The sequence below is a fragment of the Gavialis gangeticus genome, unplaced genomic scaffold (assembly GCF_001723915.1).
Source record: "Gavialis gangeticus isolate Ggan-Ray unplaced genomic scaffold, GavGan_comp1, whole genome shotgun sequence".
NCBI classification, from domain to species: domain Eukaryota; kingdom Metazoa; phylum Chordata; order Crocodylia; family Gavialidae; genus Gavialis; species Gavialis gangeticus.
In genome coordinates, this window is record NW_017729033.1 from 26,080,974 (window position 1) to 26,099,699 (window position 18,726).

General features: G+C 44.4%; 1 protein-coding gene across 9 annotated transcripts in view; it reads left to right on the plus strand.

The window, feature by feature from the left end:
• ABLIM2 (actin binding LIM protein family member 2) overlaps positions 1 to 18,726 on the plus strand; it is a 318,470-nt gene that overhangs the window by 78,371 nt on the left and 221,373 nt on the right. For all 9 annotated transcript variants that reach the window (XM_019526465.1, XM_019526461.1, XM_019526462.1 and 6 more), the window contains exon 3: positions 8,932 to 9,115. In XM_019526465.1, coding sequence (XP_019382010.1) covers positions 8,932 to 9,115 — 184 coding nt within the window. The remainder of the gene's footprint in view (positions 1 to 8,931; positions 9,116 to 18,726) is intronic.

Consider the following 18,726-nt stretch of genomic DNA (forward strand, 5'->3'; position numbering starts at 1 on the left):
AGGCAAGCTGGCAAGTCTTAGGGGGTGAAGGGTGGGGAGGCTGTCCATCCGGGGTTGTGCTGGTACACACAGGTGGTTTAGATCTTGCACAGGTTAGCCCGATCTACCTAGTGAACTCAAGTGACATTGGGGAAGCCATTTTTTTCCTGATCTAAACTTCCCAAATGCCTGTACACTTTGGCACCTAGATCTACCTAACCCTAAATGTAAGATCTGCACAAGGGTGAACTAAGTTGGATTGAGCAGCTGTTTTTACCTGATCTAACTTCCCAAACTTGTGTACAGTTCAGCACCTGTGGATATAGGCAGTGGATGTAGTTTTCCTAGACTTCAGGAAGGCTTTTGATACTGCCTCTCACCCCATTCTCATTAGGAAGCTGGGGAATGTGGCGTAGACACCCATACAGTCCAATGGGTCGCCAACTGGTTAGAGAGTCGCACCCAGAGGGTGGTAGTGGATGGGTCCTTCTCGACCTGGAAGGACGTGGGAAGTGGGGTCCCACAGGGCTCGGTCCTTGGGCCTGCACTGTTCAATATCTTCATCAGTGATTTGGACGAGGGGGTGCAAAGCACCCTGTTCAAGTTTGCTGATGACACTAAGATGTGGGGGGATGTGGGCACAATAGAGGGGAGCAACAGGCTACAGTTGGACCTAGATAGGTTACAAGGATGGGCGGAGGAGAACAGGATGGGGTTTAACACAGACAAGTGTAAGGTGATGCACCTGGGGAGGAACAATCGGCACCATACATACAGGCTGGGGAACTCCCCTCTTGTCAGCACGGAGGTGGAAAAGGATCTGGGAGTCATTATTGACTCCAAGATGAACATGAGTCGGCAATGTGGGGAGGCGGCTAGGAAGGCCAACTGCACCTTGTCGTGCATCCACAGATGCATCTCGAGCAGGTCCAAGGAGGTGATCCTCCCCCTCTATGCGGCACTGGTCAGGCCGCAGCTGGAGTACTGCGTCCAGTTCTGGGCGCCGCACTTTAAGAGGGATGTGGACAGCATGGAGAGGGTCCAGAGGAGGGCCACTCGTATGATCAAGGGACAGCAGGGTAGGTCCTATGAGGAAAGGTTGCGGGACCTGAACCTGTTCAGCCTTCAAAAGAGAAGGCTGAGGGGGGATCTTGTGGCCTGTTATAAACTGGTTAGGGGGGATCAGCAGGCGCTGGGGGAGTCCCTGTTCCCCCGAGCGCCGCAAGGAGTGACCAGGAACAATGGTCACAAGCTGGCGGAGGGAAGGTTTAAGTTGGACATCAGGAGGCGCTACTTCACGGTCAGGGCGGCTAGAGTCTGGAACCAGCTTCCAAGTGAGGTGGTGCAGGCTCCCACCCTGGGGGTTTTTAAGAGGAGGTTGGATGACCACCTTACTGGGGTCATTTGACCCCAGTGCTCTTCCTGCCATGGCAGGGGGTCGGACTAGATGATCTGCTCAGGTCCCTTCCGACCCTAGAAACTATGAAACCTCAGTCAATCTAACTCTAGTTAGATTGATCTAAGTGTAATGTCTGTATATACCCTAAGTTTTCCAGTTTTCTTTGGGCTGTTGCAGAAACCTCAGTGAGCCAGAGGTTTACAGTGCTACAGTACTATGACTACATCTCCCTCTGCCAGCATGCTGCAGAAAAATCCATTTTTTAGGGCCATTGTCCTATCCATGAGCCACCTTATGCTAAGGGAAATCCTCAATATTAAAATGTGTTGAATCCCATAGAGCTGTGCACAGGGAACCCTGAAGTCTATCTTTTTAAATTAGGACACCTGAGTTTTACGGTATTGGTGAATTTCACAATATTGTTCTCCACTTCTGAGGATGTCTTCATTGGAGATGGTACCTGTATTTGCTCTTTTACAGAAGCACTTGTGTTATTTTGGCCCACCAAATGTAGAGTCCATATCCTTGTACTGTACATAATACCTGTGTCCTTAGTGGTGCTGAATCCATCCTCTTGGTACTTCAGACACTTGATGAAATGATTACTAGTACAGTGCGAGACAGTTCGTCTGTCCTTGAATCGCTATTTGGAAGTGGGTTTTTTGTTTGTTTGCTTTGGATTTGGGTTTTGGGTTGTTTTGCCCACCAGTATAACCAGTTGAGGCATCTCTGACCCTGAGCACTACTCACTTCTGCTCCTTGCAACGTGGCTGTGAATGAATGAGCCATGCCTGCTTCCAGGTGAATTGCTTATGCATCAAAGTAGACATTTGTTGAGACTTTGAGTGTCATTTCAGGAGCAGAAGCTAAAACAGAATCTGACAAGACTCAGAGATGAAATCATTCATCACACAATTGACAGGCAAAGTGAGTGCTGCAAGGGTCACTTGATGCCTCATTTGTAGCCAGCTGCTTCTTGTGCAAGTTAATTAGCAGTGTCTGGTGAGATTATATATATAGTCATGCAAACTTGGGCTGCAGAGTTGTCCTAGAATTTCTGCATGACTAAAGAGTTTTTCATGAAGCAGTGCAAAGAGCTCTAGCACCAAAACATTAATTTGAGAAAGGCTATACTAGCACAAAACCAGGTTTTTGTGACCTCCAGAAGCTGGCTAACTCAGACTGCTACAGACCAATTATAAATGAGTTTAGTGCTGGCAGCTCAAATCAGGCTTGTAGTTGTCCAGGTTTGCTAGGTGACTTTTACTTACCTGGGGAGGGAGGTATAAGCAACACAACAGAAATCTGGCTGCCCCAGATGATGGCAAACATTTGCTTCTAGTTTGTCCATCAGAAGAAGCAAGAATTTCAGCTGAAAAGAATACTGCTCATTCTTCTACAAGCCTCAGTTGACCACAGCGACAGATTAATGAACAGAAATGTGGGAAATAGCAGGAGTGGATTTGTGAGAATCCACGGTACTGAAAATCTTGTAACTGGTTGAAACAAGAAGGGGCCTTATTCCATTGTAATTACATTATGGACAGGGTCTCTGTCCCCTCTGTTACTTCAGGAGACCTTGCCCATAAGTTTCTGCTATGGCTCCTGAAAACATACCTTGATGTCAGAGGGTTAAGCAATAGAAAGTTGATTGGATATTTGGCGGTTGCAGAACAATGAGGTGCATGCTGGTCACCTGCAAAGTTGTTTGGATGCCTGTATGACCAATACCATCAACACTGCTGTGGCTTCCTGCACCTTGTACAACATCTGTGAGGCTTGAGGTATCTATTTGCAGAGGGAGCAAATGTGGAATGCTGGTGGCTTTCAGGTATGCAGACAGAAAGTGCATTCATCCTCACTGGCCGTGTCTATACGAGACGTTACTGCACATTTATTTAGTACTTGTATAAGCATGTACTAAATAAATGCATAGTAACCCAAGTTACCACACGGTAGCACTGGCAAACACCTTTTCATAGAATCATAGAAAGTTAGAGTTGGAAGGGACCTCAGGAGGTCATCTAGCCCAACCCCCTGCTCAAAGCAGGACCATCCCCAACTAGATCATCCCAGCCAAAGCTTTGTCTAGCTGGGTTTTGAAAACCCCCAAAGATGGAGCTTCCACCACCTCTCTGGGTAACCTGTTTCAGTGTTTTATTACCCTCCTAGTGAGAAAAGTCTTCCTAGTATATAACCTTAACTTCTCTTGCTGTTACTTAAGACTGTTGCTCCTTGTTCTGTCACCTAACACCACTGAGAACAGTCTAGCTCCATCCTCTTTCAACCCCCACTTCAGGTAGTTGAAGGGTGCTATTAAGTCCCCTCTCAGTCTCCTCTTCTCTAAACTAAATAAGCCCTGTTTCCTCAGCCTCTCCTCAGAAGTCATGTGCTGGCAGCACCTACCAATACAGCCCAGGGTGCCATTAGCCTTCTTGGCAACAAGGGCACACCACTGGCTCATATGCAGCGTATTGTCTACTGTAACGCCCAGAGCCTTTTCCGCTGAGCTGCTGCCCAGCCAGTCAGCCCCCAGCCTGCACTGGTGCATGGGATTGTTCCACCCTATCTGCAGGACTTTGCACTTGTCCTTGTTGAACCTCATGAGATTCCTTTTGGCACAATCCTCCACTTTATCTAGGTCACTCTGAATCCTAGCCGTACCCTCTAGCATATCTAGTACTCCCCCCAGCTTGATGTCATCTGCAGACTTGCTGAGGATGCCATCTTCCAGGTCATTGATGAAGACATTAAACAAAACCAGCCCCAGAACTGATCCCTAGTGCACTTCACTCGATACCGGCTGCCAACTAGACATCGAGCCATTGATTACTGCTCTCTGAGCCTGATGCTTCAGCCAGTTTTCTATTCACTTTACAGTTCATTCATAGCTTGCCTGCGAGAATGTTATGGGAGACCACATTAAAAGCCTTGCTAAAATCAAGGTACAAGAGTTCCCTGCTAAGCAAAGCTGCTCTTCTGCCATACTTGCTAGTCTTCCTGCGCATAGGGATGGTTTGTTCCTGCACTCTCACTAAGGCTTCTTTAAAGTACAGCCAGCTCTACTGAACTCCTCTCCCCCTCAGTCTGGCTTCCCAGGGGATCCTGCCCATGAGTTTCCTGAGCAAGTCGAAGTCTGCTTTCCTGAAGTCCATGGTCCTTACTCTGCTGCTCTCCATCCTTCCTTTCCTCAAGATCCTGAACTCTATCATCTCGTGGTCACTGCTGCCCAAGTTGCCATCCACTACTACATTCCCCATCAATTCTTCCCTCTTTATGAGCAGCAGGTCAAGAAAAGCTTGGGCCCTTGTTGGCAGCTCCAGCACTTGCACCAGAAAGTAGTCCCTAGTACTCTCTAAAAACTTCCTGAATTGTCTGTGCACCGCTGTATTGCCCTCCCAACCAATGTCAAGGTGATTGAAGTCCTCCATGAGAACCAGGGCCTGTTATCAAGAAATTTCTGCTAGCTGTTTGAAGAAAGCCTCATCTACCACTTTCTTCTGGTCTGGTGCTCTATAGCAGACCCCCACCACAACATCACCCTTGTTGATTTCTTGTAATGCTACTGTGCAGTAGCCTAATACTACTGCACAGTAACGTCACATCAGGGTTTTTGCCACACAACACTACTGTGCGGTAGTATCAGGCTATTGCACAGTCACCATCTCATGTAGACATGCCATTGTAGCAGGATCTAGGGGAGCAAGGAAAATAATGGGTGCATTGTGTGTCCATCTCCATCTTTGCAGTATGAAGGAATGATTAATATAAAGCTGTAACGTGGCCAGTAATGTGGTTTTATTTAGTTTTTATTCAAGTACTGTTAAACTAAGTAGTTTCACTTTTATGTGGTGGCAGGCCTTATGTGATTATGCAGTTTGTAAAGAGTCAGGAAGTCCATGTGACTTGAAATCTTTATTAAAATGCTAGCAGCCAATACTCCATCCTGCACCACCTCCATTCCAGCAGACCACTTTATTATAATGAATACATGTGAAAAAGAGAGCAGGCATACCAGCTGCTTGCCTGCAGTCGAGAACAAATTTGTGCCTAGAATAATACAAGTGTCTTTATGCAAAAGTTTAAAAATAGTGGTATATGCTAACTGTGTATGAACCCATAACATGTAGCCTTAAAGTGCAGGCTCAATAGTAGCTGCATACTTCAGCATAAATAGTAATGTTGCTGTTGCTGTATTTTGGAGCAGGAATCAAAGAAGGGTGTTTCTGTCTCGGTCAGAAAATCAGCTTCCTCTCTTAATGCATGCACTGCAGTCTTGGTGGGTGGGGAGGAGGTGAATGTTGTATGCAAGAAAATACAGTAAAGTATTGATGGAAGCATGTGCGTGCCCATTCTGTTCGGCTTTCTAGATCAATCGGACCTCTTCTGTAGGAGTGTTGTGTTCTGTACTGAAGTCTGGCATGTACCCTGGAATTGCTGGTAACCACGTGCAAGAACCAAGTTCAGGAAAGCTAAAGTGATATCAAGATTTAGAACAAATCAGATTAAACAATTGAGATGCTAAGACACTGAAAATCAATACTTGTTGATGGACCTTAATGACAGTCCTGTCAAATTCACAGCTATAAAACAATTGCATGATGTTCAGATACTTGAAAGTTTTCCTCAAAACGTTTTTGACAACTTGTTTTTCAATAAACCTAACATTTCATGGAAAATATCCATATTCATTACAATTTATCATGGAGAAAAAAATAGTTTACCTCTATGTGACACATTTAAAACTCAATTTCGCTCAAGTCTTTGAAAGTTGTTATCATAGAAGTGATGGCATGAAAGCAACCAGTATTCTAACAGACATATTAAATCATATTTTGGTTCTCTTTCATAAATATCTTTTTCACGCTCTAAATTGAATCACCAGTCACTGATGTACAAGAGGAGACATGATTGTCTTAACGAGCTAAAGAGCTGATCTAATCGCAGTTGAGTGACAAACATGTAGACCATTCGGCGGCCGAATCTCCGAATCTGAATCGAATTGGGAGACCAGTAAAAAGGTCTGAACTGAATCAAAGGTCTCTGAATTAATTTGGAAAAGATTCAGAGAGCTTTGGAGATTCAGGCAGTCCCTGCTCACTGCTGCAGGAAGCTGGACCCAGGCTCTATGGTAGTAAGTAGGGGGTGGGGGAAGGCTAAGAAGTGGGGAGGGGACCATGGGAGGACCCCTGCCAGGTTCCCCACAACCGTCCTGAGTACTCTCCCGGCCCCTGCCCACTTTCCCAGCCCTGTCTGGCTGCCCCACCTGGCCCCAGCGTCAAGGCTCTTAACAACAACAACAAAAATGGCCCCACACTTTCCGGCCATGCCAGGTGGATCCCCACTACCCCTCACTGCCCCACGCTGCATGGGAGGGCTCTGCCACAAGCCCCCATCCCCTGCCACTCTCCCAATCCCATCAATGGCTACCCCATCTGGCCCCAGCTCCCGGTTCTTTAAAAAATTTTTTTTTAAAAGCCCCGTACTCACTGGCTGCTGTAGCGGCCATCGGGGCTTCTGGGGGCTCATGTTGGAGCCACCATGCAGTAGGGGGTAGCAGGGATCGCCCCAACCACCTGGCAGGATCTGGTGAGTGCAGGGCTTTTTTTTTCTTTTTTAAAGAGCCAGGATGCTGGGGCCAGGCAGGGCAGCCATTGATGAAGCTGGGAGAGTGGGTAGGGGATGGGGCCTGTTTGATTCAGAGATTCGGCCAATTCGGCAGTGGCTGAATCTCTGAATCAGATTCAGCCGAATACATTTAGGACAGTGATTCAAATCACCAAATCAATTCACTGTCCCCCAAATCGGCCAAATCTGAAGTGAATACTAGCCACTTTGCACAGGCCTACTAAGCATATATATCTCAGCAGACAATCCACTTCTTCTGTAATATTACATATACATTAACATGGCCAATGGAAAAAGAAAATTTCTTTAAACAGTGGTTATGTGACTGAAGGGATTGGGATTTCAGACACTCAGAGAGTAGTTGTATAAAAATGTATACTTTTATAAATTAGTTCTGGGTTCTCTTATTATTTTCATGTTTAATAAATATTGCATTTATGGAAAAATATGACAATGTCCTTACCTTAATAAAACAGAATAACTTTATTTTAACATTAGGTAGGTTTCTTGCCTGCTCTTCTAGAACACTTCTCCTCTGATAGTTAGAAGCTATCTTCTGTTCGTCCACATTAGCAGCAGATACGTATTGATTTGTTTTTGCTTATTGCTCAGTTTAAATAGCACAACAAAACAGAATAGTGACAAATGATATATAGTTCAGGTACACTTTTCTTCACTTCTACAAGTGCCAGAGGATGAGATCAAGTGTGTCCTGGGGTACATAGGAGAAAGAAACAGTACGTCAATGGCTTCTCCATGTTTCCTCATTGAGATCCTGTGGTATCTCCTCCTTCAGAGACCCTGAGAGCAGGGGCTTTGAGTAATGAGATTGCTGATTTCCATGAGAGAATGTGGTGGGGCATTATTCCTGTCTGAAACAGCACTGACTCTTGTGGATTTTCTCCATAGCCATTTGTGCAGCCAAAAATAATTGGGAGCTAGAGGAGGTACTCAGTCAAAAAACAAAACTGCAGGAAGGTGATCAGCAGAGCACTGCAAAGAGTCCATCTCCTCTCCCTGATGATTCACGGAAAGTAGGGACAGAATTATTTTCTACCCAGTGGGCAATGGAAATACAGGTTGCACCCAACTCTGAGTTACATAACTGACGCGTAGGAGCAATTCTATTGCCACCTCTGGGCATGTTAAGTGCCCCCATAATAAGACTAGGATGACCCTCTGGAGACTCAGAAATGTCTTGTTATTCCTTAATGAGGGAACTTGAGCCAGAACACTGTTACTGCAAATACTACCTCAGTTTCAGAAATGAAGTCAGAGCAGTTGACAGGTATGTTGTTGTAACTTTGAATAAATATAACAGTCTTAATATTATAAAGATCCAGTCTGAGCATTAACAGAATGTGCAGATCCATTTGGATGTGGATAATCTTTTGTTGCTAAAATCTCACACAGGCTCTTGGCTCTGTCCTTTCCCTTTTTTCTGGTAACATGACCTGGTTTTATCCTTCCAGTACTGATGGGTTTTTATCCTTCCAGTACTTAGTGGGACCTTGGGGGTGGACTTGCAAAAGAGCCTTGGTAACAGCCTGTCATAGATTACTGGTTATGCAATACTTTGGATTGTGAGGCTTTGCATCCCTTATGCATTTGTTTATTGTAGTAAATGTAGGTGAGTGGCCTACCAACACAGTATGTGTCCTGGGAGCACAGCTTTCAACAGTCAGGCCTTTCAGAGTGTGGTTAATGTTTTATATAGAATAAAATAAGCCTGTTGACATGCACAGTATATATGATGATGACCAATAGGAATAGCAATCTTGTAGGTATTCTATGAATAGAAACCCTCAAAATGTGATGCTTCTGTAGCATACATATATACTCTGATCATGTATGAAGGTTGATTTTCTTTCATGTGCAGCTTGTTTTCAGGCTTCTGAATCTCTCTGTCTTTTGTCTCCATGTAGCTTGTGGATGTGACCTGGCTCAAGGAGGATTTTTTGTGAGACAGGGAGACTATATCTGTACTTTGGACTATCAAAGACTCTATGGCACACGGTGCTTCAGCTGTGATGAATTCATTGAGGGCGAAGTGGTTTCAGCCCTGGGAAAAACCTACCACCCAGATTGTTTTGTGTGCGCTGTTTGCAGGTATGTTCACTAAATGAAAAATATATATAATTTTTATATTCTGTTTCAAAAGACAAAAGCCATGCATCCTTGGTGAAGCTAAAAGATACAACAATCTCGACAGGCTATTGAGGAAGTGTCCCTCTCATGCAGTTAGTTTTACTATCATGCCACAATTTATAAGACCTATACAGTACATTCGTAGCTATCTGTATATATTATCTCATGACCAGCAGTCAAACTTTCAAAAATATTTTGTGAACTTTGTGCCCAACTTTGCCCAATCAACTGAAATGCGAAGGATCTGCAGTTTCCATTGTGGTTGGATCTCTTCTCCTCACACACTCATGCTGCTTTACTTTTTTAGTGTTTACTAGACTGCCCTTGACAACCGGCCTTTGCAAATGCCATTAGCTGGGTTTTGAACAGACTGACCTGGAAGAGAACGTGTGCCTGTGCTGCAGTCACAGTAGCCGTCTGTCTGGGGCAGCAGGGAATTCACCATGGGCTGGAACTGCCAAGTACCTACACAGATACGTGGCCCAGATGATGTTTTAACAACCCTTTCAAACTGATTTTCTATAATTCTATAATACAGTGTTTAAAAGGAAGCCACTTTTATAAAATGTTTTATTGAATCCTACGTTATCAGTTGTTTTCTCCATTGTAACCCAAGATATGTTCCTTTTGGAGTCAAGTCTGTTGATAAAGAATAAAGATCAAAAAGATATAAAGAGAAAAAAGTGGCATTTCCCATTTTAGATTGCTAGATATTGAAATTATAATTGGCCATTTTAAGGATGACACTCAGCTGATGAGAGCCTTCTCAGTCTCACCATGCATAAAGATTTCATCTATAAACACACCACCACGTGGCAAAATTCTGGAGCCCTGTCTTCATGGTATCAGTATTTTCTAGACCCAGAGTTTTTTCTTCATCTAGGGGGGAAAAAAAGAGAAACTCTTTAATATTGGGGTCTTTTCTGCAAGGTACAATTAAATCTTCAATTCCTTTATTAGGTTTTATAAACGAAACCTACATTTTTTACTAGGATGTTCTCAAATTTAGCACTTGGCAAGCTGGTACAGTCCACAGTTCAATTTGAAACAGTTCCATGAAAGGTCAGGGAAAAACTACAGTGATTGAACTATTTAACTTCTTGTTTCCTAACAATGTGAGCTAAAATTACAGCACAAGGAAGCTCTTAAGGACAATCTGCTACAGAGATTAAATGCAGATGTATTGAGGCTAAATTGCTTTTTAAAATGCAGTTCCCAATGATAGGACTTTATTCAAATTAAATCTACAATCTTTCTGCCCATTTTTTCATCTGTAACACCAAATGCTTGGATTCAACACAATTTACAGGGAAGAATTCTCCTGAGTCCCTACCTCCCCTCTGCTGCTGCTATCTGAAATTGCAGGATAAAGACACAAGCAGGCTTTCTTCTTTCTCCCTAGGAACACATTCAGAGTACTCCTTCTCTACTTCCAAGACACTCTGAGAGCACCACCAGGAAGCCTAGTCCTATCTACCAGCTCCCAGTTTGCATGTACCAAAACACTGAAGCCACCTTGGGGGTTCCCACAAGTTTTCAAGTTGTTTCCTGTAGGCTCAAGAGTAGCAGCAGAGGGTGCCCCCTGGGCAACTTCACTGCCTAATTTCTGGGTTTGATGTGTGAAGCAGGAGCGGTTGGGTGGGGGTTGCTCTCAAGAGTTTTGAAGAAGCTGTATAGACAGACACAAAAACAGAGAGGGAATAATTATAAGATACAAGACAGTGGCATGCCAATTTGGAAATAGTGTCCATGTTTTAGTGCAGTGCTGTGTGGGGCCAATGAGCTCTTGCTGCGAGAAAAGTAAGAAGCTGTTGCTGCTGAGAAATGACACTGCAGTGCTATGGAAGCTACAGTGTGCAGAGCTAGCATGGCATGCCTCAGGATTGCACCCCGTGTGCCATGCAGACATATCCATACTACCTCCGTCAGGCTCGGTGCCTGAACACGTTACAAGAGTGAATCAATTAGTGTCTCTCTGTTAGTTTCCAATGGCAGCGCTTATGGTGCAGATGAGCAAAAGAATCCTGTCATCCTGTTACATAAAAAACACTGGGACAGGCCCTCTAATGCTATAAATCATCACAGCTCCCTTCAAGCTGACCCCAGCTTTTCAAACCAGGCGTACTTCATGCTCCCTATAGAAACAGTTCTTATCCAAATACCGCTAACTTAACCAAGTCACCATTAGTGGCCTGGAGTTTGGAAACAGTATGATGGGGTAGGCAATAAACTGATGCCTATATCAATGGGTTTTGGTTTAAAAGAAAACACAATAAAATTGCTGTCAGTAACTCAACCTGCTGATTTGGGGGGTAGGAGTTTAGTGTCCTCTCCCCAGGAATCAGGGTGCAGTTTGTGTCTACGTTTTGTGCCTGCTGTTAATTCTAGATGTAAGTCATAGCACACTGGACAGCTGATAGCTTCCCCTGCTGTGGGAGAAGCCTTCTGAAAATCTGGAATTGAATGCCAGCTCTCTTTAGATATCTGATTTGGGAAAGGTATGAACTGGCAGGAACTCAAATGTTAGTCTGATTTACATTAGGCCTGATTCTGCTTCTTTTAAAATCCAGGGAAAGCTCCCATTGTCTGCAGTATAACAAGACTTTTGATGCCAATACTAACAGGGGATTTTCTTTACCCACCCAAGAGTTTTTTTAGGATTAATTGTTAAGGGCAAGATCCAAACCACTCAGGTGAATAAGTGAGACTTTTGCTGAATCTATGTCCCTAAGTCACAAAACAAAGCTTCAGATCAACCCCACTTGAGTGGCCCCTACATCACTTAGACACCTAAATTCACTAAGTACCTCTGTTTTAGGCTGAAATATCTCTAGGCGCCTTAAGCTTCTGAGTGTTCTCAGAAATGATCTAGTTTGAGCACTTAAATGCCCAGTTCTTGCTGCTGTCTTCCATACCAACTTAAGAAGAGTTTAGGGAAGAGCCTAAACTGCTTAAGTCCCTGGAGAAGCACCAACAGCACTGAGCTCAGTTCAGAGCACAGCACTCATAGACGCTGTACCTGCAAATTCAGGAAAGAGATAACGGTTGCAGATAATTTAGTGGTTAAACCACAAAATCTGGGAGCACTATCCATTTGTCTCAATGATCAGCCAGGCATGTGCAGTTTAGGGGGCCATTAGGAAAGCAAGAGAGAGGGATCCTGACCCTGTCACCCAGTGGTGAGGGCATTCCTTTGGACTGGGGGCAAGCTATGGGTGTTGGTCCCTGTGCCTGGATTATTTCTCATTTTGTTTTAATGTAAAGTGCATAAGTAACATAGAGAGAAGGAACTGGAGTCAACAGTTGTGTGGCAAGAGCATTGTCCTGGGAGATTAGAGATGAAGGTTTGACATCCAGCCATGGTGAAGGCCTAAAATCTAGGTTCTTTACTTCTTCTGAGTGCTCTTACTGCTTGGTCATTTTGCATTTTTCCTTTGTCTCTGGTTTTAAGTGAAAGTGGCCATGGGCACTGCATGACATCTTAAAGTCAATGCAATCTGTATACTTCAGGAATACTTCTTTGTAGGGCAGTCTGGGACCTCTGAGGCTAGAGACATCTCTGAAGGCCTGAAGTTCCAAAGTACCCTGTGTTTCCTATTGACTGGTGGTTCTCAGCTTTCTTAGCCTCAAGGCACCCTCCATGACTTTGATGAATTTCACAGCACTTGAGAATCAAATGAGCTTGAATCTAAATTCAGAAAAGATATAGAGGGGTGCTTTGAGGCTAAGAAATTTGAGAACCACTGATCTAACTGGTACCACATAAGAGTTGCAGGGGCTGCCATGCCCTGTTCTTTCCACTGCCTCTTCCCCCGCTCCCGCCATCTGTACCTGAGGGGGCAAGGGCAGCCACCACCACTGAGACGTATGTTAGCAACAACCCCTGTGGGCCCTCCCACTGCCCTTGGGAGTGTTGGAGGCGTGGAGAGAATGAGCCAGGCTGCAAAGTGCGGATATCTGTGCATCCACCTACCTGCAGCAGAGCAGGATGCTGGGTGTGTGGGAGTAGCTAGTATGGGGGTTGCATGGGGGCAAAGGAAGGGGTCGAAGGCAGCAGAAGCGCCTGCAGCATTTATGTGGTACCAGCTATATCAGTGGTTCTCAACTTTCTTAGCTTCAAAGCACCCTCTATATCTTTTCTGAAATTATATTCAAGCTCATTGATTCTCAAGTGCCATGAAATTCATCAAAGAAGAAAATGCAGGTGCCTCCAAAGTAGGTGGGGTAGGCTTAGGCCCCTGGATGCAGGAGCCAGAGGGTTTACCACCTCACATAGGAGCAAGGTGGTGTGGCACCCTTAATGGGCTCTCACAACACCCCCACAGTGCCCTAGCACCATGGTTGACAATCACTGCTTTAGGTACTCATTGCTCAGCACACAGTCACTCTGGATTGCCCTTTGGCAGAGCCTAATTCTTTCTCTTCACTGCATAGGGTTCCTGTGAACAAAAAGCATAACTAGCTATTGCTGAACTTGACCTGCTGCTCACAAATTTGACCAGCTGCTTCCAAACAGGGAGAAACTGGTGGGGAATGTAATAGTGGATGGCAACTTGGGCAGCAGCAACCATGAGATGATTGAGTTCAGGATCCTGAGAGAAGGAAGGAAGGATGGAGAGCAGCAGAGTAAGGACTTTGGACTTCAGAAAAGTAGACTTGGACTTGCTCAGAGAACTGATGGGCAGGATCCCCTGGAAGGCCAGTCTGAGGGGGAAAGAAGTCCAGGAGAGTTGATTGTAGTTCAATTTTTCAAACCCTAATTTTCTATGATTCTGTGATACCATTTTAGTGTCTGGGCAGGGTTGCTGAGAGCCAGAGCCAAGGGGGCGGCGGTGCAGATGCTACTGGCACCCTCCTGTATGGTAAGGTTAATGTTGTAAACATCATCTTGTTCATTTGAATCACCCTCCTGGGGGAAAGTGCCTATGTTTTACTCATGCAGAAGCTGAATTATAGATAAGAATTTGCATCTACCTCAGAGTGAATACCTTTATAGTGCATATTTTTTGTAGCTGCCAAAAGTAACTTTAGTATTTTTTAATTAACTGTTCTTGCATTGAATAGAAAACTAATGATTTTTGAATCATCACATCTAATAGTGACAGTTGATATGGTACTTTTCTCATCTTCAGAAAAGACAAGATTTTAATAGAAACTGGTGGGATGTTGAAGCGTGTGTTCTTTCAAATCAGTCAGAAAAACCAAAGCATAAGCAGCTGGAGCAAGGGGGGGAAACGCCAAGGGCAAAAAATGTGGTAATATATTTTTTCTGTACCTACTGATAATGCTACTAGTAACAGATTGTGATCTGATACCCCAGAACAGGGGCTGAATTCTCTGTTGCTCTCCACCTTCTGTTGAAAAGCCATTGTCTTCTATATAAAGCAAGCGTGTCAGTACTCCAAATTTTTCTTCAGGTATCCCACTGGGACTAGCATGCCATGGAGCACTTCGGTAAGCAAAAAAAATGAATATACAGTGAAATGATTGTATATTTGGAGGTTGAGAATTAAACATTAACTATGGCCTAATGTGAGGCCATGTGTAATTGTGTCCCTCTATCTTGTTCTGATCATTTGGCTTTTAATTACCCAGGTTCTAAACTGCATATTCCTTGGACTAGTGATAACTTATTCTATCACTCTCCAGTGGTGATTGTAGCTCAGCATAACTATTCCATCTTTAGAGATATTGCCTAGAGGCAGGGAAGTAATGAAGAGTTAATAGGGTAATTCAAAAGTTTGCAGATGAACTGATTCCACTAAATTCCAGTGGTGTCTGAATGACTTTGTTTTCATGGCTGCAGGGATTTAGAAGGGCTTGTGGCCAAAGACTTTACCTGGGATGACAGTATGGAGGCAGGCATCATTTCTTAACAGGCCATAGTGAAAGCTGGGTCATCTGTGCCACTGACAGCTAAAATTATCATTAATTGTGAAGTTAGTTTGGCCTATTGTAAGGTTGTAAAACAGATCTTTGAGAGATGTTTGTTGTGTTGAGAGGTATAGGCTGGGAAGGCACCAAAGCCTTAACTCAAACTCTTCCACTGGAACAGGAAGAAAGAAAGCAGTCCTTCTGATGCCAAAATTCTCTTCATTTCTGTTACAGACTTTTCATGACAAATCTTAAGTTCTCAGATACTATGTTAATGAGAGCTGTTGCCTGATCTAAACCTGGATCGAGTGTTTGGATAATGACCCAATTGTGTCAAATGAGAGGGTAGTGTAAGAGTGATGTTTTAGCCATGATGGTCCAGAAATTATGTGAGAGGCAAGGATTTCTTAGGTTTTAGGAGATATTCCTAGGCAAGGATATATTTTATTGAACCAGCTGGATAGTTGGGAAACAATTAGGGTTCAGCCTCCTCTAGAACAACAGCTACAGTACAGAAGTCTTGGTCCTACCACATACGTTGAGACACATGAGGAAGAGTAACAACACTTTTGTTAGCACACTTTAACAGAAGTATAACACGACAACCTGCATCTGGATTCCACACAACTGAGATTGAATGATGCAACTTGGATTAGCAATCCATTATCACCCTGGGATGGCACTATGCCAGAAGCCTCCTTGATACACCATTCGTCCCCTTCATTGTTGTACATATTCATTCAAGAACATGTTCCCTTTTTACAATCTTTTGTAAGATATTGCAAATCTTTCCCCCTGCTTTCTTAGGTACCCTTCCTATGTTACTGGTTAATTTATCATATTCCATAATCATCATTTTCATTTATCTTTGGTTAAAGCATAGACTGAGAGCACAAGATGCTGGAGCTGATGGTCCTAGAGGTCCTTTCCAGTCTTATTTTTTTGTTTATTTTAATTAGTTAATAGAGTAGTTATTTCATTTACCTTCCACAGTGATTGGATACATACTTCACAAAAGAATACCGAAGTAGCCATACACTCCTTTCCTTAGTTTCTTGTTCTTCCTTATTCATCCTCAGTCACCTGAAATTGCTAGTTGTTTATCACTTATCCCAAACCCTGTAACCTGCAATCAATTGATAATATTATTCATGTCAAATTGCCCCTGTCAGCATCTTAGGTCCTTGTTACACCTTGTGCTCTGAGCTGCACAAGCATTGATTGGTGTTAGTGCTAGCTTAGAGTTTGGAGCAGTCACACCCTTAGTCTAGAAACCTTCTCTGACTGTCCCCTAGCTGCACGGCTGTGACTTGCCACTAGGGGACTGGTGAGCCAAGACAGGCTTCTATCCTTGCTGTATGGGTGGGAGTGAGAGTTCCTGGGATAATGGAGTACTTCGTCCTGAGTGGTGCATCTGTAAGGAGTGGCCACACCTGAGCTCAAGGTGGCCAGTGGTAGCACTGCAAGGGGGGCTACCACAAATACGGGGGTAGCCACAGCCCACCCCATAGCCCCAGCTCCCAGCACCATTGCCACCTGCCCTGAGCAGGTGCCCTGAGCCCTCTGTTGCGAAGAGAATGGCACCACCCCTGGCCTCAGCCCGCAGCAGCAGCCTGCGTTGCCCTGCACACAGATCCAGGGGGCACGCACCCCCCTGTGCCTCCCCCAGAGGTGTGCACTGCAGTGGGAGCCACCTCCTCCCTCACCATATACCATAGACTAGATGCTTGCCACTCTGTCCTGTGCTGCAGCTCCAGTTGGGCAGTGCCTGCCCCTGCCCCAGCTCCCCTCCTCCCTCACCACGAGGACCTCAGTCTGCCCCTCCCATGCCCCTTCCCTCCCCTCACCCTTTTCCCCTCAATATACTTGCCAGCGGGACGCTGCTCTCCAAACTGCCAGGCTGCATATCAGCAGTCAGATCAGTATCGGCCAATATGGCTCGTTAATAATAGGACATCGGTATCAGCCAAAAAATCTTTATCGAAGCACCCCTACTTAAAATCACTTTAAGGTGATATGTGGACAGTCCGCGAGTTAAGAGCTCCAGGAACTGCCCAAAATTATCATATAACAAGGCCCTTACTTATGCTAAATCTGTTCTGGCATAGGCCCTGGGCTCAGTGTTTCACTACTTGCAATACTGTGCTCCTGTAATACTCCTCAGACTTACCAGTAGGCTCCAAAACATGTGTACATATATTAACCTAGAGGGTTAGATTTATCTTATTGCAGAGTATCCACAAAAAGCTTATGTCATACATAAGCCACATGGGATTTAAGTGATTGAGACACCTTGCATATACTGTCTGCACAGAACTGCTAAATTTATTGGTCTAATCACGAAAGGATCATTAGTACCTGCCTGGTTTTTAGGTGATTATAATTATGAGTAAAATAAAAATCCATGTATTTCATATAAATAATATTCTTTCTTTTAAAGAATATTTTATGCTCATGTGTGTGTGCACATACTTCCTGTATACATACTAGTAATTAAGCATCTGGGAAATAACTGTCTATGAAATATTAGCTATAGAGTGAAGAAACAGTTACTTTGTACTAATTTGGGAAACAACTAGGATGCAGATTCTCAGTGAAAATTCTAGACATAATTTATAGGGCTTGAAGTTATGGCTTTTTACATTTCATTATAAAATAAGAAGGTCTGTCTTGTTGTGTAACATCAATAGAAATAGAACAGATCTCTGTCACCATTGTGGAAAACAACGAATGCTGCCAGGCAATCATTATTTTTACGCACATATAGAAGGTTTTCTTTGTAAACTGCATGTAGATTGTCCTCCCTGAATGCACTATTAGATGAATACTACCTTTCCTCCTCTGATTCCTCTCCACTTTTATTTCTACTACCTACAAGTAATTGAGCAGCTAATCCTGATTATGCAGAGGGACTCAATTAGAAATTGAGCACCATGTAAAATAAAACTATTTGTTCTTGTTTTAATTATCTTTATAGAAGCAATTGGTACATTGTTATTTATAATGCCTTGCTCTTTCTAGGAGAAGTCAGGTATTTCTTTATTTGCTTTAAAGAGCAGAAGATGATAGAAGGCTTGAAGTAAAGTTGAAGCAATCCATTTGTTCTGAGGGGCCTTTACTTTAAAAGGTGCTTGACACCTACAAATTATTCTGAATTTTAAAAGGATTCTCTTCAGGCCCAGATTCATGCGTAGGCAAACTGGGCACATGCCTAGGGCCCTGAGCTGCAGAGGGACCCAGTCCTTCCCTCTGCAGTGGCACAAATGGCCCTGTCCTTCTCTCTTCCCTTCCAGGTGGGGCTGCTGCTGCCGCTGTCCCTGGGATCTGTGTGCCTTCCCTAGCCTTGTGCTGGGCTCTGTACTACTGGGGAAAGCCCAGAGCTGGCTGTCTTTCCCATCCCCTGGCAGGCATGGGGTGGGGAAAGCAGCTGGTTACAGACTGCACTACTCTCCTCCGGGTAACACAGGTTCACATGGGCCGCGTGGAGCCTGGTGCAAGAGAGGCGGCCAGCAGGGCTATGCTTTTTGCCACCACTGTGCAATGCTGGCCAGAGCCATGCATCACAGGGCACTGGTGCCTGCACAGGCCCTGAAGGCAGCCCCTGCTGGCAGTGGGGGCTGTGTGCCATATGGTGGGAGTCTCCATACCCCCCACCCTCCCTCACCCCCCACACACCGACACCCTGCCCCTACAACCCC